At 31.1% G+C, this 22,219-nt stretch overlaps 1 protein-coding gene across 2 annotated transcripts in view; it reads left to right on the forward strand.

Annotated features, from left to right (window-relative positions):
• The first annotated feature begins 4,240 nt into the window (after positions 1 to 4,240).
• Positions 4,241 to 22,219, forward strand: part of LOC118192280 (uncharacterized) — a 35,481-nt gene continuing 17,502 nt past the window's right edge. Inside the window, exons 1-2 of one of the 2 annotated variants that reach the window (XM_035363209.2) lie at positions 4,241 to 4,440; positions 6,106 to 6,133. Coding sequence is in view for 1 of the 2 variants with exons in the window: in XM_085806601.1 (XP_085662727.1) it covers positions 4,422 to 4,440 (19 nt within the window). In the remaining variant the exon portion in view is untranslated. The remainder of the gene's footprint in view (positions 4,441 to 6,105; positions 6,134 to 22,219) is intronic. The other variant, XM_085806601.1, reaches the window with a different exon arrangement.

Below are 22,219 nucleotides of genomic sequence, written 5' to 3' on the forward strand. Positions count from 1 at the left end.
TGGAACAACGTTAAGGAATCTTCCTCACTTCACGGTACATTAAGATTGTCAAAATTTATTTTTACAATGTTTAAACTGAAAAAAAAAAAAAAAAAAAAGAGTACTACAATATTACGTTGCTCATCAAATTTGGCAAGTAGAAGTCGAAAGCGTTAAGTTACCATGTTTTACATAAATGTTTAACCTTAAAAAAGGTAATTCCGACATCACGCCGTTGTCAGGCTCAGCAAATAGAAGTTAAACTGAAAAAATATTTTTATTATTTCAAGCGGGGTACATAATTTGACGGCTTCCCGGGAGGGGAAGCCGTGAAAATCAAGTAGTCCTTTAAAATGAAGTAGTGGTAAAGTCTATGAAAACTGATTATTAAAAATATGTAAATGCACTTAAATTAGTCCATGTTTGGAGACTTCCTGAAATTTCAAAATATCAGATTTCACGAGGAAGTGATATTTCGATGATATTAAACTACATATTTAATAACTTTTTTCTGAATAACTTGCAATGAACTTTTCTTTAACATGTAAGTGTTTAGTAGCTAATTTTAGTTGATGCCGGTCTTTTTCAATGCATAGAATCAGTTCTGTTTTGTTCAAATCAGTCTTGAGTTAAAGATTTGCAGAACTTTTATTAAAAGAGAAGATTTAAAAACTATATAATTGCCGTACAATGAGTAAGAACGCCTAACAAACATAAAAAAACGTGTATTATGCGAAAACATAACCATTACCGCTCCATTAGAATAATTATATCAAGATGTTCCCAATTCTTAAAAGCTAAATTAGAACTCAAATCTAAGTGTTATTTCCCTTTTCTTGTGAGTAAAAACTGAGTTAGCCTAAGATGTTCATATCGGAACCTTGCATTTATAGAATTTTACCCTACTATGTAGAAGACAGCGAGTATTGAAATAGAAATGCCTTCACAATGAAACCTCGTCATGAAGATGTCGGTACTGTTAAAATTTTACAGAGGTCAGCCAGTGGTGTCCTGAAATACAAACATTTTTAGCCCGATAAAGACACCTTGACATAAACATTGCTACCGATGTCAGTACCTAGCTTTCCACATAAGATTTTAGTTTGAAGGTATCATTAATAGCAGATAAAAAATTCCGATACCCTTTGTGGTTTCCAGGGGTAAAATCAGGCAGCTTTACGAGGGTTGTCTTTTTAATTTATAATCTAGTATTTTAAAGAGTGTGGCCATTTTTATTTTGAGACATCTTTGGGCAGGCTCCTTTGGAATAATGGCTGATTTTCATAAATATGCTATCATTTTTATTTCGGGGTACTATTATGCATTGTTCTCATAAAATAGATATTGCTAATGTCATTCACGACTGAAAACAACAAAGTAGACATTAGCGACATGATAGAAAAAGAGTAGTTTTAGTCTTCCTTTTTATTCTTTTCTTGTTTTACACTTCTTTTTACTTCTCGACATGAGCAAGGTCAATTGGATGCTTCAGCGATGACTGCCAGAGTACTCGTTGTTCATATCACATTAAATAGTATTCTCGTTGTACACATAATATACAATGAAAATTAATCTTTATTTTAGGGAACAGATATGCTTACTATTCCTACTCCTACTCCTCGACAGCCGGTCTCTGTTCTCTCTCTGCGCTTCTCCAAAAACTTCTCCTTTGGGTTGCCGTATTTATCGGCAGTATATATCTCGTTGGCAAGGCGCGCTCCTTATCGTTATCACCACACCAGAAAGGGATTGCCCCGTCCAGTCACAAATTCAAGAGGAAAAAAGAAGAGTAAAATATGAAAAATAACATTTTAGGGTCTTAAAATTTTAATGAAAAAAGGTTTTAGAAAGGTTTATTTCAAAAGTAAGTATATCGATGCTTAGTTTTACACTTTTTAGAATATTTTATGCGTGTTGAGAACAGCGGCAAACGCATGCATCGCCCTGAGCAGAGAAAGTTTTGTCCGCGCCACTGTGCTAAATGTGACTTGGATGTCTTTTCACTTCTACGGAAACAACCTTTCGCTTAGAAAAATGTAGAAACAGTCTACCTAATTTATTCTTTAGGAATTCTTTCATAGCCATAGTGAGAACGGACATCTTTCATTGTCTTACTCCTAACCAAAAGGAAACTCCCTCTAGACATCCTCATATCCTGATAAAAAAGGACTTCAGAGGCAACATAATATTAACAAATATGTTTATTTGCTCTCTCCTTTGCTCTTTGCTGTTTATACGCAGACTTTTTTTTTACATTTATGTTTACAAGCTGTTACATCAGATAATGAAATGAATTTAGCTTTGCGTGTAATGCTTGACGAAATTCGTGTACGGCTTGTAATTCGAGACTGACTGCGGACTCATTTTGTGAAACATTTTTCGGCTCATGCAAGCGCTTGTTGTGCAGGATGTTCTTTATATGAGGCTTTTGCTATGAGAAGAAACAACTGTATTTCGTTTATGAGCGTTGCGCAATCTTATTTTTAGTTACATTTGACCAAGAATGTAGCTAATTTTTTAAACATTTAGTACCCTTAAATTAATACTGTATAACATAAAAGTACTTTTATATACATATTTTATGCATTTTAATTCGTTCGCGCTGCTAACAGTGACGAAGTCTTGTTTTATGATGTTTGAATCTGATAGAAGTAAGTAAGCTCTAACAAAGCCAACTGAATAATTATTCGGCTTCGGCTGTAAGCAAGAGATTAAATCTTTGATATATATAATCATCATTGTTAGCATCGAGTGAGTTTCAAACATAAAAAAAAATTGCAAAATTTCTAAAATTTGGTTGCTTGCGTTCTTTGGAACACAGGGGACCTTTCAGTCCAAAATGTTTGAGTTTCTTTGCCAGGCATTCTGACCTTGCTACATCATTCAATCTGTTTAAGGCCTTAAAGAGCTAACTTTTCATCTTTTTGTCAACTTCCTAAGAACCGATCTATCACAGTGAAGCAAACTCGAACTGACATTCGGTCGAAGATTTCGCTAAGTCAGCCACGCATTTATGCTTGCGTAGCTTTTTCATCCCTAACTGGCTATGGTTTAACCCTGTTACACATGTTTGAACTTGATAAATTTTATCTCCTAAACCATGAAACCTTTGCCGCCCAGAGGGTATAGTTGATAAAGGAGCCTACTGCGATGCCAGAGCGCCCGGGTTCGACTCCCAGTGAAGGCATGAAAGTTTGTAAAGGCATGAAAGTTTGTCTTTGCGGCATGGGAATCTTTAAATACATGGCGAGCCGAAAGTCCTCTTGTGTAGTTTGGTTGCATTGGAGCAGGTTGTGAGACCCTCGGATACTCGGATACTCGTTGGGAGACCCTCGGATACTCCACCAGGGTGCTTTCTCCTAAAATTTGGGTGGAATTAGAAGACCACCTTTTAAGGCTTTAGCAATCATTCTTCCAGGAAATATATGGACAAAAGAACAATAACAACCAAAAAGCATTCAAATGACAGACTTTTTTTTATTGACGAAGCTTTTTATAAAGCTCAATGAAGAGGGCGCTCAAATCGCGGAAATCTCGGAAGATTCCGTTTCTGCTGGTCTTGCTGCGATTGTTTAAATAGACGCTATTAAATTCTTTGGAATTGTTTAATTTTTTATTTTCAGTGGCGTAGCTAGGGTGGTGCAAGGGGGGACATTCGTCCCCGGGCGCAGCATCCAGGGGGCGCCAAATTGATAATACACATTTCAGAATGAAATGTTTTTCTTTCTGGGAACACAGAAAGGGGCTCAAAATCTTTAGGTGTCCCCAGGCGCTGAAAACCTTAGCTCTGCTTCTGTTTATTTTATACTAATAAGTACAGAAAAATCGTGAAAGGAAATCTAATCAGTGTCGTGTAGCTGTGTTGTGTAACAGCAGTGATGAGAGTTAGAACTAATTTGCAATCTAAAATTAAAATGTTCTATTTTTCCAGATATCCTTCTTGTAAGTGCCTGCTGTAGAAAGCTGCCGTTGTAGAGAAAACTGGACTGCGAACAATATGAATATAAGTGAGGTAAAAAATAGAAGGAATGATAATGTCTCGATGCAGTTCGAGAAACTAAAAAAGTTAACTCTCTCTAGCATTCTAAAAATTATTTAAACAACAGGTGAATGAATTGAACAGGTGATATGAAAGAACTCTGAACAGCGTTATTCCTTTCAGCTGAAGAGGCTTAATACTAGCATCAAACACCCAATAAGCTTCCAAACTTGGAGGAAAAAATATATGTAATTTTAGATTTGGCAACAATAATCTACTGAAAAAAATTAGTTGAAATTCGGAAGGCGAACTAGAATTAATTTCGTGTAAATAAATGAAATATAATTCGTAATCCTAGTATGTGATTTATTTTAAAGTGGACCATAACAAAAAAATCGAGATTTTTTTCTTCTGATATTTAGAATATGTCCACTTGTCTGTTAATATAATTTAAAAGACTGAAATGTCGTGGAATATTTTTGGTGATTGTCATTTGCATTATATTTGCATAACATGAATAATTTAATGTATTCATGGCTCTACAATATCCATTGTCTCATAAATTATGCGAGTATTTTTTTTTTTTTTATTGTGCTGAGGTAACCGTATTTAGACTTCTTTTTCGGGAATGAAAAAATGAAAACGAAATACTTCTGTTTCGATTTACTAAATCGTTACTTTATATGTTCTTTAACAGTGCTAAATACACTCGTAATATCCGATTAATGTCCTTTTTATTGTGTAGTGATGTATCCGAGTTCTATTAATACTAAAATGTTAGTATATCGAATTGACAAAAAAAGGTTTTTATGTATTTATTTATTTTTTAAATACATAAATTATTTTGTAGTTACTTCTAGACTGAACACATTTCTTCTTCTTTCGTGTGTAATTAAATCATGCACAGCTTAAATCTGTTTTTTAAGCGAATTTTAATGCATAAGACGAAATACAATATAATGATCAAGAATTGAGAAAAATAGGAATGTTATAAAAATGAAAAATTTTCATCATTCATAGGAACCATTGTAGCATAGTTTTAGTTACCTTAATATATAAACCTATTTGATTTTAAAGCAATTAATTCTGACCTCATATTCAGCAGGAAGTGTGTGTTGTTTAACTAAAATCAGTAGATCTTCAATATTCATGCAACCAGTTATTTTTTTGCTATCCTGCTATTTCAAATTTAAGCCACAGTAACATTTTTTTAAGTGGAAAAAATTATAAAAAACAATCACTCTCGAATTTAATTCCAGTTGGATTTTTTTTAACCGGAAAATATAAATAATTTTTATAAGTATTGAAAAATAAAACATTATTATTTTTTTAAATAATTGTTAATATGAATATAATAATCTACCTAATTTGTTGAGAAATGCTAAAATATTGACTTTGAATTTAAGCAGAACTGTTAATAGTCTATAAAAATTTTTACTAAACGTTGCAGCTTAAATTTGAAGTAATACAATATTTAGAATCTTAAAGAATGTGTTGATATTTTATAATGTGTAACTTTGTATTTAATGTAGTTGTTTTTTTTTTTTTAAATGCTCATAAATATTTCTGAAGAAAGTGATGGTTAGTATTATGTAAAGTCTTGCACCATTTTATCCCATAGATAATTAATGAAACGTTTAGAAAAAATCATAACATGAAATGCAGAGCATCTTAGGTGGACTTTGGGAGGGGGAGGGAGATGGGGTTTTCATTTCGTTTTTGAAAAGGAACAAATTTTGAAAAGGAACAAAATTTACAAAATTATTCTAGAATAAAATTTGGAAGAACTGAAGAGTAATTTTTTTAAATAAAATTACATAAATCATTTTACAGGATAGAAATACATGATCTTGTTTTGCTATTTTTTTGCATAGTTAAAGGCATAAAATTGGTGTAGAGTAAGATGATTACACATTCTGGATTTTAATGCAGAGTTGTGCTTCAGGGTATATTCTGGATTCTGTAAATATTTCTAATATTGTAAATATTTTAAAAATTTAATCTCTCAATAAATTTTGTTAATTTTTAATCAGTTAATGGATTTTGTTCATACCATTCCATATTTCCTTAGAGGCATATTTATAGGATTAGAATTGATATACATTTTCAGTATTCAAGTAATCATGTTTTCTATTTGATTGTTTTAGGAAACCTTCTGTGTCCACAAAAATAATGGTTAGTAAACATATTTCTTTTTCAAATTTAGTTTCTTGTTAGGAAAAATGAGCAGTGCAATTAAATTATGCATAGAAGTTTAGCAGGGTTGATCTTCACAATATGGTAACTGGTAGTTTGGCGACATTTTGGAGGCGATAAAGGTTACTACCTGGGACTTTGGTAATAACGTGAGCAGTACTCAGTTCCGATTACGCATTATTTTGTGTGAGGAAAATGAGAGATCATGGGATATGTCATGTGATATTAATGGACGAATTACGGTTCTTTAATCGGAAAAGGGGGGAAATCGGGAAAAAATATGGAAATTTTGTATTTGGCTTTATTCTGTGTTGTGTGAAACAGTGTTCGTGAATTTTTGGATCCCATGGCCGTAACTAAAGTGAATTCAAAATGGTTATTTATGTATGTATTAATTTAATGTATGTGCTCATTTATATTTTAAGTAGTGTTTTTGAATTTAATTATATTTTAATTAAATGATAGTTATTTTGTGAATTTTATGTTTGTAGGAATTTGGTATACGTTTTAGTTGAAGTAAACGTGCATGGAAATAATTTAAATATCTGACACTAAGTATTTGTAATGTTTGCGGTATGAATTCGTTGGTGACGTGTATAATGTAATAGATGATTTAGAGGTAAAAGTTTTTGGATATTTTATTTATTTTATATGTGGAAATGTTTATATTTGGAAAGGGTAAATACTTTTTCGCGATCAGGTAATTTCATATATGTTCTTTTTACCGGGTTTAAAGATTAAGAAAATTGTCATGTATTTTCGTGAAATTTTTCTAATTTATGAGAAAAAAGCAGTGTACTTGGATATAGTGAAGAGTGTGCACAATGCCATTTTTGTGCAATTCTGGGATGTTTTTTTAAGTAAAAATAAGTCGGCGTGTACATGGTTTATGTGTATGTGTTATTTTGAAAAACGCGTAAGGAGTATGGTATTGTGCACTTTTTCCCAATTTTGCAGTGAATATTTGTCATGATTAAGCAGTTTTGTTAGATAAAATTTCTGGCATAAGTGTAATTTGGCTAGTAGATTGTTGGAAGAAGTGTTCAGTAGATAAAAAGAAAAGAAACATGTCTTTACTTCGTGAAGACAAAATGGCGGCGGGAAAAAAATAGAGGGTTGCTGTAGGAGAGTTGGTCACCAAATGTTCGCCAAAAAAAAAGCCAAGTTACCATAATGTAAAGATCAACCTTTAGCAGATCGTTTTGAAAAATTGTTTATCTCTGATTGAATGGCAAGCATTGGTAGTTTGACCAGAAATTGAATCTTACAAACAGATTAGCTGCTTGGGTATTTTTATGGTTTTTTAAATGAGTAATTTGAATATGAGCCAGGTTTCGTTTTGATAAACAGTTTATTGAAATGTTGCAGTTAGATGTGTGATAATTAAATGATCTGAGTAGAAAACTGAAGTGAATAGATTCTTCCCATTTTTTTTTTTTTTTCTTTCTGGTATGTAGCATTAATCTTTGAATTGTGCTTATTAGGAACAAATACAACAGATTATGTGTTTAGTATTTAGATTATAAAGGAGACAAATCTGTTTTATAATGAAGTAGAGACACTGCTCACTTTATGAACTTTCACAGATAAGAACAGAGAAACTTGTTCTCAAAGAGAGACATTTGGGGTAAAGTACAGAATCACCTACTTAGTTGTTTGACACTTTTTACAAGGGTAAGAAGAATTGGATTTTTATCAATTTTTCTTTTACTTTTTAAGTGAAAATAGGTTGATGTGTACATAGATAAAGTCAAGGGAGTACACAGTGCCATTTTTGTGCAATTCTGGGATTTTGTTTTTTTAAGTTAAGATGTGTATGTGAATACCGAGTATGTTCAGTTCTTAAAAATGCACCAAGCCGTGGGTTATTCTGCACTTCCCCGATATTTGTTTGGAGTCGATAAGGAGGTAAATAATATCTAAAATGCTTCATGAAAAGAGAAAAATCAAAAGCTGAGAGTAATAGTACAAAAATGTGACAAGTCATTTTGCTTCAAACAAAAAGTGCTTTATTAAAGAAATGGTGAAAAAGGCAAGAAATTGGTGAATGTCAAATGGCATGAACGATTGGTTTTGGATAATATAAAATGAGTATAATTATTTTATCTAATATGTAAGTACTATAGATTTTGATAATAAATAATGGTACTTCAGTACCATTATTTGTTATCAAATAAACCACAACCAACTTATTGTAGTTTGTCATGTTTAACAGAAGAAAAATATGAGTTGGTGAATTTTCAAATTGCAACTTGCAGTAGATATGGTTACCTGAAGAACTGTTATGCCAAGGTTGCCAGAGTTTGGCTAAGGTGATTACAGTAATACTTAAATATCCAAATTACATATGAACAATTGAAGAAACTCAATTAAATGTCATATTGTGAAAGCTGTGGTAGTCATTGGTGATAAAATAAGTTGCTGAAATACAAAGAGTTCAGCCACTTGATAAAGGAAATAAGAAATTCTGGAATAATTATTAAATAAAACATTTGAGAATTTAATGATATTGAACTACCTAATTCTTTCATTATTTTGTGTAATGAAATAGTGACAGAATAAGAATTCTTGAATTAAGTGTTTAAAAATAATAATATGCTTAAAACTTTTTTTGGGGTACTTGCATGCTAGAGCAACCACGTCAGCATAGTTTGGTGATTTTGTATTGAAAATGAAGGATGACTAATAAAAGATTATTTATTACATACATTCATGTTGTATGTTTTAATCAGATATTTATCTGAAAAATCAATCAATAAACCTACTTAGAGACAGGTTTTTTTTGTTGTTCTGATGAAAATTTTGTGGCAGTAGATTCAAGCAGTCATTTTCTTTGGTGATTTTTTGGGTACTTGCATGCTAGAGCAACCACTTCAGCATAGTTTGGTGATTTTGTATTGAAAATTAAGGATGACTAATAAAAAATTATTGATTACATACATTCATGTTGTATGTTTTAATCAGATATTTATCTGAAAAATCAATCAATAAACCTACTTAGAAACATGTTTTTTTGTTATTCTGATGGAAATTTTGTGGCAGTAGATTCAAGCAGTCATTTTCTTTGGTGATTTTACAGTAAAAACTATTTCTGCAGAGATTTTGCTGCACTTTCTTCCGCTATAACAAAATCTTACAATTATTTTAAAACTGAGTTTTTAGTCTTTAAAACTGAGTTTCAACTGAGTATGAGAAACTCAAAAATTTTTTAATTTTAAAACTGACTTAAAGACAAAAAATATGATGTATTCATAAAAAATTTTAGAATTTAGAACACTACAAAAACACTTTCAAAAGTGGCAGTTTTACATTTTGAACTTGAAAAATTATTATGTACATGGTTGCTAGAATTTGGCACATTCGGCTTATTTTCGCTGATATGTTTATGCTAATATATAAGTATAAAAATCGAAATTATCCTGTTCTCTGTATTTAGAATTGCCATTGGAAAGATCTTGTCTCTCTGTTATAGAACAAAAAAACTAAAGAAAATTAAGCTGTCCATACTCTAGTAATTTTAGTCAAACTTAAAAAAATATTGTCCCCTCCTTTTTTTATTTGGGACATTATGAAAATTTGTGAAGTATTTTAACCTTCCAGCATGCGCACTTGGTAATTTTACATGAGCACGTTCGTATTTCGACGCATGAGCGTCGTATTTTTTACGACATCCGATGTTTTACAGTTTTTGTCATGACAAACAACAGAATTGAGTGAATATTGATAGTAAATTTGTTAAGAAATAAAATATTAATCTTATTTGCAAAATACAAATGGTATCACATTCAGATATAATTATTTTTAAGTTCTTATGTTAGTGAGATGAAAATGCAATGATGTATTTCATTATAGAACATTTTAAATTTATTATTTAATAATTATATTTTAAAATCGAAGCTAATTTTAATATTCATCAAAAGCAAGTATAGACAAATAAAAAAGGAAAACACCTTGGTAGGAAAAAAAGTATGTTTAGCATTACTTACTTCTGCAAGGAAATTTACTTCTTGCTGGTTACAAAAATGCACTTTAAACTATAATATTTTTATTTATTTCTAAAAGATGTAAATAAAGGAAAATAAGGAAAGGAAATTGCTATTTTTCTTCCATCCAAAGATTTCCTTGTCTTCCTTTTCTTCATCAGATAATTCTTGAAGAATGCGAGCAAAATCAGCTGGTTGCTCATATTTTTTTTGCCATGAAAACTAATATAAAATTTACCGAACCAAATGTACTCAAATTAAAATAATACATGTCAGTTAATAACACAAAATTACAAAATATTTGAGAAAAAAAATATTTTCCGAATTTTTACACAAGAACACGCACACGTCGTGTTGTAACTTTTATGAAAAAGCTGCCACGTAGCACAGATGCCCAGTAAAAAAAAAAAAAAAAAAGTCAAATGACTTCCTGTTGGCACATTCCATGATGTGGGGAAGGGTAGAAAGAAGGAATAGAAATGACATTCAGACATCTCAGCTTTGATATGCGAAAAATGTACTTAAAAACTGAATTTGTCGTAAATTTTGCACATGTATGCATGCTAGAAGGTTAAGTAAGTTTTCTGATGAGAAAGCAACTTTTTAGCAATTAAAATTAACCTAACTACATGCAATGAAATTGCTTACTTGTATTATCTTTTCTAATCATAATGTGAGCATATATTTCTTGGGATCTTCAGATTTATAATTTATCTTCAGATTTACAATTATAATCTATATATCTTTTCTATTTTTACAGTGTGCTAGATGCAATTTGATAACTACTACATAATTCTTTTTTGCCATCTATTTTTGAAAATATACTTTTATATAATCCAACGTCTCTGTCTCCTAATTATTCGTTTCAGTTAATATACTTTAATTTCAAATTTTTTTTCCTGCATTTGGTGTAGGGCAAAATCTAAGTAATGTCTGTTTGTGAAAAGCATTTCAAATTTTAGACATACGTAAGAATGAGTGTGCCTGTAGGTTGCTGAAATTCCATTGTGCTGAATTCAGTGCTGGTTGCATCAGTGTGTATACTTTGTAATGTGGAATAAATTGGTTAAGAATAGAGTAACTCTCCATCCCAACTGCACATGCAAGTGAGTGATAGCACAGTGTGAAATGGGTCAGATTATTCAAAGAGGATCAAAACACTGATGGAAAAATGAAAACTACCTTAATAACTAGCTATCATGACAGGTAGCTGATTTCTGTGGAGAAGGAATCCAAAAAGTGTTTGTTCACTACAATGTACAAGACTATGTAGAAATAGTATTATATGTTATTTCAGGAATTTATATGTAAAAGGATTTTGCTTCTTTTATATTACAAAACATCTGTATATAAAAATATATGAATGTGATATATTTTTTTAAACCTTTATATAAATCTGTATAGTTTCAGAATTCTCTAAAATATTTGTCTTTTGCATGAAAATTTTTCTCATTATCTATGTTAAATATATTTTTTTATCAACTAGGATATTATTCAAATTAGAATTTCTGGAGTACTTTCCATATTAATTGATTCCATTCTAATATATTGTTGCGTGCGTACGGGTTCGTTATGAAATGAATGCACAAGTCCGATGAAAAATGAACAAAAATTTATTATTATCACAACAAAAATGCTTAAATTTTCTCAAATTATCATGCAATATTACAATATCTCACAGTAGTTATCTTTTAACTACTCAAATGTCCAATAGAACGTAATTCAAAACAGCTAAAGAACGCTAATCCGCGAATTCGCTACAATCAACAACAGTAGTTTTCTAAACAACAACAAACTAAACAACTACTACAAACTGAGATGTTTTCCTCCTTTTATAAGATTTTAAAATCACGCGCTAGAATTTTCCAGCACTTTCTCGAAATCAAAAAGAGATATTTATTTATTTAACGCACGCGCTCTTGTATTTTTAATTTTTCCGGCTTAGCTTTCTTTTAATATTCGTCACGCGCTGCACTGCGCGAGAAATAAAACCATTTAATTTATAATTGAACTAACATTAGCTTTTTAAATACCAAATTCGTAACAATATTTTGTAACAACTAACTTCTTTTGAACATCTTGTTCCTCTTATTTAGATTGAATGTATACAAATAAAGTTATTACACTTTTACATCCTTAATTAAAAAGTTTTGAGGGATATTTTATTTTTATGTGAATGACTTACTATTACAGTATCAATTTTTTTTTTATTTTAAAACAAAATTATTCTAATTTTTTTTTTCACACAGTTATTATTGGAAATGAATTACTGTAGTCCTGACTGCAGGTACAGGTTGATTTATAAATGGGTGAGAGACCAGAAATTCACTATTGGTCATATAGGTGTAATTCACTGCTGAGCCCTCAAAATCAGGTCCCGAATTCTCCTTGGAATCATTTATGCCTTTTCCAGGATTTGAATCTGAACACATTGCTACAGCAGCCAAGTGCACTAATAATTATATCAGTCAGGGTGGCAGCCTCAGCCGCAACAGTTTAGGTGATCAGCACAGTTAGTGCTCCATGTAAATTAAGCATATTAATAATTTGAAGCAAAAGATACCTGTATTTAGTTGTTGCAGATGAGATAAGTTGATTTGTACACTAGACACAGCTAGTGTTTGAAGCTAGCCTGTGGTTTACAGTGAACTCTAGGATAATCACATAGATTCCAGTTTTTTTTTTTTTTTTTTCTTCGGAATCATCTTAGAGAGATGATGTTTAGTACTTTTCTGTAATGTATGTTTTTAGCAATACTGATGCTTCATAGGTAGCTTTTTAAAAGTCTCTAAGAAATGGTCACTGTAGGAATATTTACTGGGTATTGATTTCTTTCAAAAAATAATTTAATTGTATGTTTTATTTATTTCATCAACATGAAAGCATTGCATGGCGCAAAATTTCTCAAATGAATATGTATAAAAATCGAAAAAGTTATAAATATTAATTTTTCAGCTTCAATTAATTTCTCAGTTTAACCACTTTTGCCCAGGGATATACATGTGTATATTTTAAAAAGCCTGCATAATAATACCATAGATATACTTGTATCTATTTAGAAGTCTTATATAGGAATGTAATTTATTTTCTGCTTATAGTTAGGATCATATTACTCTACTAGTATGTGAATTTCTTTTTTACCTTTTAGATGGCAACACTAATTTGCATTTTGAAGACAGCATGAATCAACAGCAAATTAATAAACAGCACTTCCATTCCAGAAGGAAATGCTAGAAATAGTACTTTCTTGTACTAATTTCACCATTGGGGGATGATATTAAAAAAAAAGGGGCATTGATTGCCTAGGAAATGCTATATCTTGCAACCTCTTTTCGGAAATACACCAGTAATTATTTTATGCAAATGGAGCTCAACATCATTTTACAAAATTGAATTTTCCGGTATTCCAATATATTCGATTACAGTGTACCGAAAGACGCCTGATGCAGAAAAGGATAATGCAGGATTTTTAAAAAAGAATTACCAATTCAAAATCTATGTATTATAAAAAATATCGAACATAGAAATTTAAGATTATTTTTGTATTATATGGCTAATCATATGCAGTATGTCAACCTCTAGATATTCAATCAATATGTCCACCTCTGGATGCATGGCATATGTATATATGGTAGTCATATTTGTTCCAAACTTTTACAAGCATATCTGCATCCATTGTTTCCATGGTTGTTGTTATGCATATTTTCAATTTGGCTGATATAGTTGGAAATAGAGGCACATAAGCAGTCTTTAATAAACCCCCACAAGAAGAAATTGCACACTGAGGGGTCTGGTGTTCTTGGAAGCTAATGATATTTAACTAAATCATCACGTTACATTCCAGACAGCTAATTTATCATTGAGGATTACAAAAAATGTTTGAGTGCCCAACCTCCAGTGAGGTGGTGCCCTGTCTTGCTGGAAAACAAAGTCATCCAAATTGGTTTCTAACTGTGGGAAAAGCCAATTTTCAAGCATATCAAGATTTACGATCAACAATGGCCTTTGTTGAAAGATGGGATCATAGAGGATTTTCCAAGAAATAGTACAAAGACGTTAATTTTTGGCGAGTCTCTCTTATGCTCTACAATTTGATGTAGCTGCTTCATACCCTATATTCTAACATAGACCTTGCCAGTTAGCGTGAAGTGTGTTAAAAAATTGTCTCTTGTGACATATTCTGAAGGATGAATTCACAAAACTCCACACGTCATTGTTTGTCACCTATATGAAGTGCTTGTAGCAACTGATTCCTATATGATCTGAAAAACAAATGTTGTCCCCAAACATGCCAGATAGATATTGTAGGAATATTGAGTTCCCTACTAGCACGGCGAGAGAATTTTCGTGGACTACGTGCAAAATTCTGTTGGATGCGCTCGACATTTTCGTCTGACATGTGGGGCAGCCAGATGATTTCCTTTTACACAGACTACCTGTGTCTTAAAATTTTTTTTTACCATTGCCTAATGCTATCTTGTTGAACACTCGGGTATGGGTGACGAAAATTACACTGAACAGTTATTGTGGACTTTCACTTCGTGAAATGGAGAACACAAAGTGATTTATACTGTGCAGTTGTAATCTAGCCAAATGTTAAAGTAGCAGGTGAAGGAAGAGCATTTAGTGCTACCTGTCGCCAACTGCATAAAACTGAAGAGTTACCCCTTTCTACCTATACATTTTTCTATCAAAACAGATTAAAAGCTGAATAGCTATGATTATTTTTAAATAGGATGATTCTTTTTAAACACCCTGTATAATATTTCCAGTTATAAAAAAGTTAAATTGTTTTACAGTGACATTTTAATTTGATTTACTGTTGTTACTCTTTTAGTGTATTTATGATATGTGCTTTTCTGTTACAGAAAGATGCTGAAATACACAAGATGGAATTTAAAATTTAATTTTAGTATGAAGAAATAATTTTCAGTTTTTATTTTTATTGCCTCTTTTTAATTTATTGTATTTCTGTCTCTTGCATATTTCCTCTTAGTATTTTTACCATATGATTTAGAAACTTTCAATTAACAAGCCTAATGCTAAACTTATTCTCTGATTTCAGAAAATTGGTGTCTGTATACTGCTATGGCAGGGCACCTTCATAACATTAACTTTAGATAACAATGTCAGCAGCTTTATCAAGGTTGTTTAGATCAGTGGTCTCACTGTCAAATTGCATGTAGGCTGAATGCATGATCTGAAAGCAGCTGATGGGCTGGATCTTTTTTCTTTTAAGAAAATGAATTTTTTCATTAATTAACAGAGTAAAAAATTGGGTTCTTTCTGATTATCCATCTTTTTTGAAAAGTATTAACAAGGAAATGCATTATGTTGTCAAAACAGAAAATTCATATCACCCAAATGTATTTTGTGACAACCAAGGTATGTGCATGCATGCAGCAGACAAGAGCTGATTTCTGTCTTTAAATTCAGCTGTCGTTTTTCTGGTTAGTGTTTGTTTTTGTTACTTTTGAGTGCATTTTTACCTCTTGTCAACCTAGGGAAGTTATGACTTCGATCCAAAAGTCTGATAGTGAATTTTCAGTGAATAAACATGAATTAGGATCCCCACAATCCCTTTTTTACAATAATGTGGGTCTGTATGAGTGTGGCAAATTTTTCATCCATGATAACTCTGACATAAAACTTCTAAACATTTGTGTTTTCTATATTCATATAAAGAGTTGATCTGATTTCAGGGAATATTGAACAACAGGAAGTTCATAACAGTCTTTAATGGACAACCAAAGCTAGCACTCTACTTGAACCCCATAAGTTTTTAATGGAAACTATATTAAAATATAATCCAAAACTTTTCACTTTTGATAATTAAGACTTTTATATGTGTTTATGTATTATCCCATCAACCGTGAAAGTTGGCTACTATAGCAGCAGGGAAGAGAGATAGGATTAAGATTTTGAAGAACTTAACACAGCAAATTATATCTTCCTTAACTTTCTATTTTTTGCATGCTTTTATTATTATAGCTATATCATCAAAATTAAAGTTTGAACTTTCGATTATGTCAAAAACAATTTGAAATTTTGGAGCTGACCATGGATCTGCAAAGCAAAAGTGTAATTGTAACTTCCTTCTGTAATGGTCTTGGCAAGAGAAAATAGTTTTGGTTTATTTTGGCCTTCAGAAAGAACAATTTCAAAATTATGCAAAACAGTAACCTTATTTTGACATATGACTTTGAACACTGTAGAAGGTAAAATTTTGTGGTTAATGGAATTTGTGAGGAAATGTGAAGACATGATAATTAATGAAGATAATATAACAAAACTTTTCCATTGTGATGACTATGCCCCAATCAGCAGTCAACTATGGATGTAGAAATCTGTAGTATGTTTTAAATCCAGAAACTACCATTAGTGAAGAAAGTGACAAAGAGGATTTTGAGAGTGGAAAAGATTTCTGTTGATAGTTTAGCTAGAATTCTTGAGAGGGTATTTGCAGGAACTTTGTAACTGAGCAACAAGTTATGTTTGTGTATAATATTAAAGAGAAAGTATTAGCACAGAAAATGAAATAACTTAAACAACTTGCATTGAAAGAAATGCTTAATACAACAAACAAGTAAATATTGAACTTTTTTGTAAATTTTGATTATCTTAAGATCATAACTGCTTTATTATTTCACAAACATTTATTTCATACTTTAATTTTATAATTTCTGTCTGCCATCTTACTGGATTTAAACTGATTATCTAAAATCTGGAAATCTTTAAAATCCAGAATTGCCTAAGTCCTGATTATTCCACTTCTCAGACTTTGTGCTATATTGCTGTGGGAATAAAAAGAAATAACAGGTTACATGACCTTAGGATAAAAACAAGATGAGGAGAGTGATTCTGCATTTGGTATTAGATCAAGAATAGTGAGGTTATTTATTGTATTTTTCAGCAGATGAACAAATTATCGCTTAACTAATATTATTTAGTAATTAAAAGTTTTGGTGGGTAAAAAAAAATCTAGTTTCACTTTTACCATTGTGTAAGAACATGTGTCATTCAATTTATATAAGAATCATATAACAGGGATTGATATTAAAATAATGCATTACCTTAATATATATTAAAGGTAGAATTTTATCCTGTATACAGCTTCTCTCTCTCTCTCCCCCCCTCTCTCACACACACACACACATATATATATATATAATCAAGAGATAATAATTAGATTATGAAAGGCAGCACCTTTCCAGTAGGAAATGTACAAATCAAAATTAAAATAAAAACAATACAGAACTGAAATAAATAAAGTTCAATAAAAATAATAAAACATTATAAATTGATATAAAATATAATTGGTAAAAATTCCTGGGTCTTTCTCAAGGAGCAGCCAAAACGTCTTCAAACAGATCCATGTTTCTGAATAATATCTAGGTGATTCTGAATTCCTGAAACATTTAAAAATGAAAACTAAATTTTAAAGTTATGTGACAATATTATTTAATTAAAATAAAGGGTTTTGAAAGTGTAACAAAGTCTTTTTTTTTTTTTTAATGTTTTTAATTAATCATAATCTGCTTTGATATATATAAAAGAAGAATATTCTAGTCAAAAATCAGAAAAAAAAAGTTAATTAAAAGCAACATGTTAAATAATTTTTAAACTTCTTTGGGTTAGAAATTATTAGCAGAATTGCTAAAAATTTTGGTAAGCCAAACAAAACATGTCATACTAAAAGTAAAATATTTCAATTCAAAATTTGAAGGAAATTAATTTATTCAAAACAAAAATTTTTTAATAAAAGTTGCAGAAAAATTTTCCTAATTGAAGAAATTTATGTATATGTAATAATTCGGGAAGTCAGAGAAAGAAAAACTGTGACTTCTTAATCATGGCCTGCAAGCATACGAAATGGTAATTGTGTAGTAGAAGATGGAACTAGGAGATAAATGTAGGTATACTTGGAGGAAATGTATGCAACATAATTTAATAACAATATAGCCAACATAATTTACTTTCTGGATAAAGCTTGTGAGACACGTTCTGACTCGCATATTATCATGGGTGCAATTTGCACCTCGCATGTTTGGAAGCATACCACATCTTATGATTATAAATGATACAGAGAAGTGAGCTACTATTCATGTGAGCAAAAGAGAAGCAAGTGGAAAGTACAATGCATTCAGAAGAAGAAGCATGAGAGAGAGTCAAACAGTTTTGGTTTCAATTGATATCTTATTCTTTGGCTGCTAAAATGTATCTACATTGCAGTGTTATATAAGACTGGTGACACAATTTAGATTTATATGTAATTGATAGTTACTATTTCAGGACAGAAAAGGAGAAATACCCAAATTAAAATGAAGAATAAGAGGGTCTATTGCCAGTTAAAATTAGAAGTTTGCTTTCTATATACATATATATGTAAGATAAACATGTAAATCAGCTTTATAATTTAATTTAGTAGTTTTTTTTTGGTTTAGTAGTAGCCTCATAATTCCTCTTTTTTAATTTGGTTATTTCCTCTTTATTCTCAACAAATTAATAACTTTTCTGGATTGCATGATTTCTATATCAGTATGTGTTGCATGGCTTGAGTAGTGTCAATGTAGCTAATTGGGAACTTGAACTCAAGATTTTGAGAACTGAAACTTTTTTAACCTAAACCAAAACCTTCCTTGTAGAGGGTCTTCTATATTGGATAAAAGTGCACTTCACTTGTATCTCTGTTGCTGCTTTGATGCCATTTCGCTGTGCTCTCTTCCTATCACAATAGTATTAAAAAATGTAACTGTTCTAGAAATAGGCACAATTAGAGTGCCAAGTGAATTGTGACCACAAATGTGAATTTAAATAAAAATGGAATTTAATCTGCTTGACTGCCAAGTTTTCTCTTCATTATGGATTAGCATTCTACCCAATCAAAATTCTTCTTCAATATGGATCTATGTGCTTCTTAATCGGCATTTCTGCGTCTCAGTGTTCCTACATAAATATTTCTCTAAATGTGTTTTCATTAGTGTGTGTGTGTGTGTGCATTCGTGTAATAGAAATATTTTGATTTTATCTTGATAATAATGCTTAGTTTTTCACAAGACTTTCAAAAACAAGAACTGTCAAATTTATATTGAGATATTCAAGTGACATTTCAAGAACTATAAACATTATTTAGTGAAAAAATTAATACTAAAAAATTCAAAACAATTTTGATAATATTTTGAGAAAACATTTCAAGAACTTGTATTTTAGATACGTTCAGATTGGACTGTACATTTAATTTAAATATTATGCAATATTTTGTTCTAATATTTGCAAATTACATTTTTATGTACAATTTTATATGTTCAGATATGAGAAAATTCATGAACCAAATGACGAGGTGTAGTGAAACTTAAAGGCTATGTCCTTAAAGACATTCATTTTTTTTTTCTCATAAGCACATATTGTATATGTTGTACAAAATTTCTTTTCCTTTGCTAATGCTTCTAAAAAGCTTTTTCTCCTTGAAGGAGAAGGGGAAGTATGACAAAAATTAGTAACAAATTGCTAACTTAATTTGGCCTTTTTAATTTCTGCTGCATCCTCTCAAAGAATATGTATTGCATCATTTATGTCATTAATTTCATCTACAGAGCAAAAGCTCCTGTCCAATCACTATTCAAAATTCAAAGAATTCTGATCGTATTCGTAGTCTCTGCTAGAGTGTGCATTCACTTTCCTTTACTCTTCTTGCTCGGCTAGCTTGCATCTCACTGCATCACTGTCCATTGTGTTATAATTGTGTCCAAAATGCTATAAGTATGTATAGAATTATGAGGGTGCAGATTGCCCTCATTGTGTTGAGCGATTTATAATGGGAATGTGCTTTTAAAGAATTATTTTGTTCAGAAATAAAATTGTTTAATTGTCACAATGGGTATATTTTATTGCAACTACATACATATACATTGTAACACCATCACCATCTAGAGACTTAGCCATAATTGGAATTATCTGTGTTGTGTGTGTATTGTGTATAAATATATGTTTTTACTATGTCATAAGTAAAATTGTGAGGTGCAGATTGCTTCCATTGTGCTGTGCCATAAGATGTGACTGAATAAATGAATCAACAATACAGTCAAAAGTTGTTAATCCGGAATCACCGAAGGCATGCAGAAATTATAAAATTAAAAATATGAAACCGTAATTTATGAAATAAAGAACAATTATGATCTAAAGGGTATCAAAATTTACAAAAAAAAAAAAAAAAAAAAAAAAAAAAGCTTAATATTTATTTGTTTACTTTATTAAACATTTCTTTCAATGTAAGTTGTTTAAGTTGCTTCATTTTATGTGATAATACTTTCTCTTTAATTCTATAAACAGACATAATTTCTTGTTCAGTTACAAAGTTCCGCTGTTCAAGTCCTGTAATTGCTGTGTCGAGAATACCGACTAACTTGTCAATCGAAATTTTTTCGCTTTCACTAATCTCTCTGTCACTTTCTTCATGCCTTTATCCATTTTTTGCAGCAATTCCACTTTTTGTTTCATGGACATCGAAACATGCTTTCGCTTTGTAGATCCTTTGGCAGCTCCAGGATCGGAAACTCTTTTTGACATAATTGAAAGTTCAAGCTTACTTTTTATAAAATTGCTCTAACAGTCTGCAAAAAATAATAAGCCGGATCCAATTAGAAGATTAAGGAAGTGTGCAATCTGCAGCATTAACTGAAATAGATAATTTTAGCCTAGCTTATACCATCCGTTATACATTAAACACACATGCATAAACGTATTATGCACATGTGTAAAGGTATTATGCGCGTACGTAAATGCTACACATGCGCAGAAAGTTTGTAGCTTTGAGGAAAGGATTATGGACGTCCAGATTAAAGACTTTGTACTGTATATAGATGCACACATACATATATACACATACACACACAGGTATATACAGTCAAAAGTCTTTAATCCGGACTCGTCGGGACTTCCGGATTCGGAGATTCCGGATTATCTGTTTTCCCGGATTATAGATCAACAGTTTAAATCTGTTAAGATGGCATCCAGAAATTATGAAATTAAAAATATGAAACCGTAATTTATGAAATAAAGAGCAATTATGATCTAAAACGCATAGTCGAAATTAGAAAATTGCAACCAGAAAACTATTTGATGTGTATTCGTGATATTTATAATGACGAAGAATTTGATTTAAATCAAATATCAAAGACGGAGTACATCAACATGAAATACTACATTTAGTATGGAATTATAAGCGGAATAAAATAAAAACATCTACCCTGAAGATAAGGATAGTGCTGACAAATCAACTTCCAGTTCATTGCGCGCGCGTCATTTCCCTCCCCCCTGGCAGAGCAGCGTGAAATTGATAAACATATTTTGGAATGATTAGAGAATCAAAGGATATGCGTTTATCTATTTTTTGCAGCAATTCCACTTTTTGTTTGATGGACATCGGAACATGCTTTCGCTTTGTAGATCCTTTGGTAGTTCCAAAATCAGAAATTCTTTTTTGACATAATCGAAAGTTCAAGCTTACTTTTATAAAATTGCTCTAACAGTCTGCAAAAACTAATGAGCCGGATCCAATTAGAAGATTAAGAAACAACGCAATCTGCAACATTAACTGAAATACATAATTTTAGCTTAGCTTATACCGTCCGTTATACATTAAACGTGCATGCGTAAACGTACTATGCTCATGCGTAAAGATATGCGCATGAGTTAATGCATTATGCGTTGACGCATGCACAGAAAGTTTGTAGCTTTGAGGTCCGGATTAAAGACTTTTGACTGTATATGTGTGTATGTAGCAAAAACATTGAAGAATATTTAATTAAATACTAGTAAGGTTGTGCAAAAAACTGCAAAATGAATTAATTTGTAAAAGAATAGGATAAAATATACTTACATCAACCATAAGTGGCAATAATGATTTAGCAGGTCATGTCATTCTCTCTCTCTCTCTATATATATACATACAGGTATAAGAAAATGAAATCAAGGAAATTTGCTTATAACAATGCACAAAGCTGAATTAGTGACTCGGTTAAAACTGTTGTAAATACAGTTTAACCCTCTGAGTGGCCAGGCTCTTTACATAAAATTTTATTAC

This window comes from Stegodyphus dumicola, chromosome 12 (assembly GCF_044657685.1).
Source record: "Stegodyphus dumicola isolate Sdum_Otavi_A_Nest chromosome 12, ASM4465768v1".
Classification (NCBI taxonomy): Eukaryota; Metazoa; Arthropoda; class Arachnida; order Araneae; family Eresidae; genus Stegodyphus; species Stegodyphus dumicola.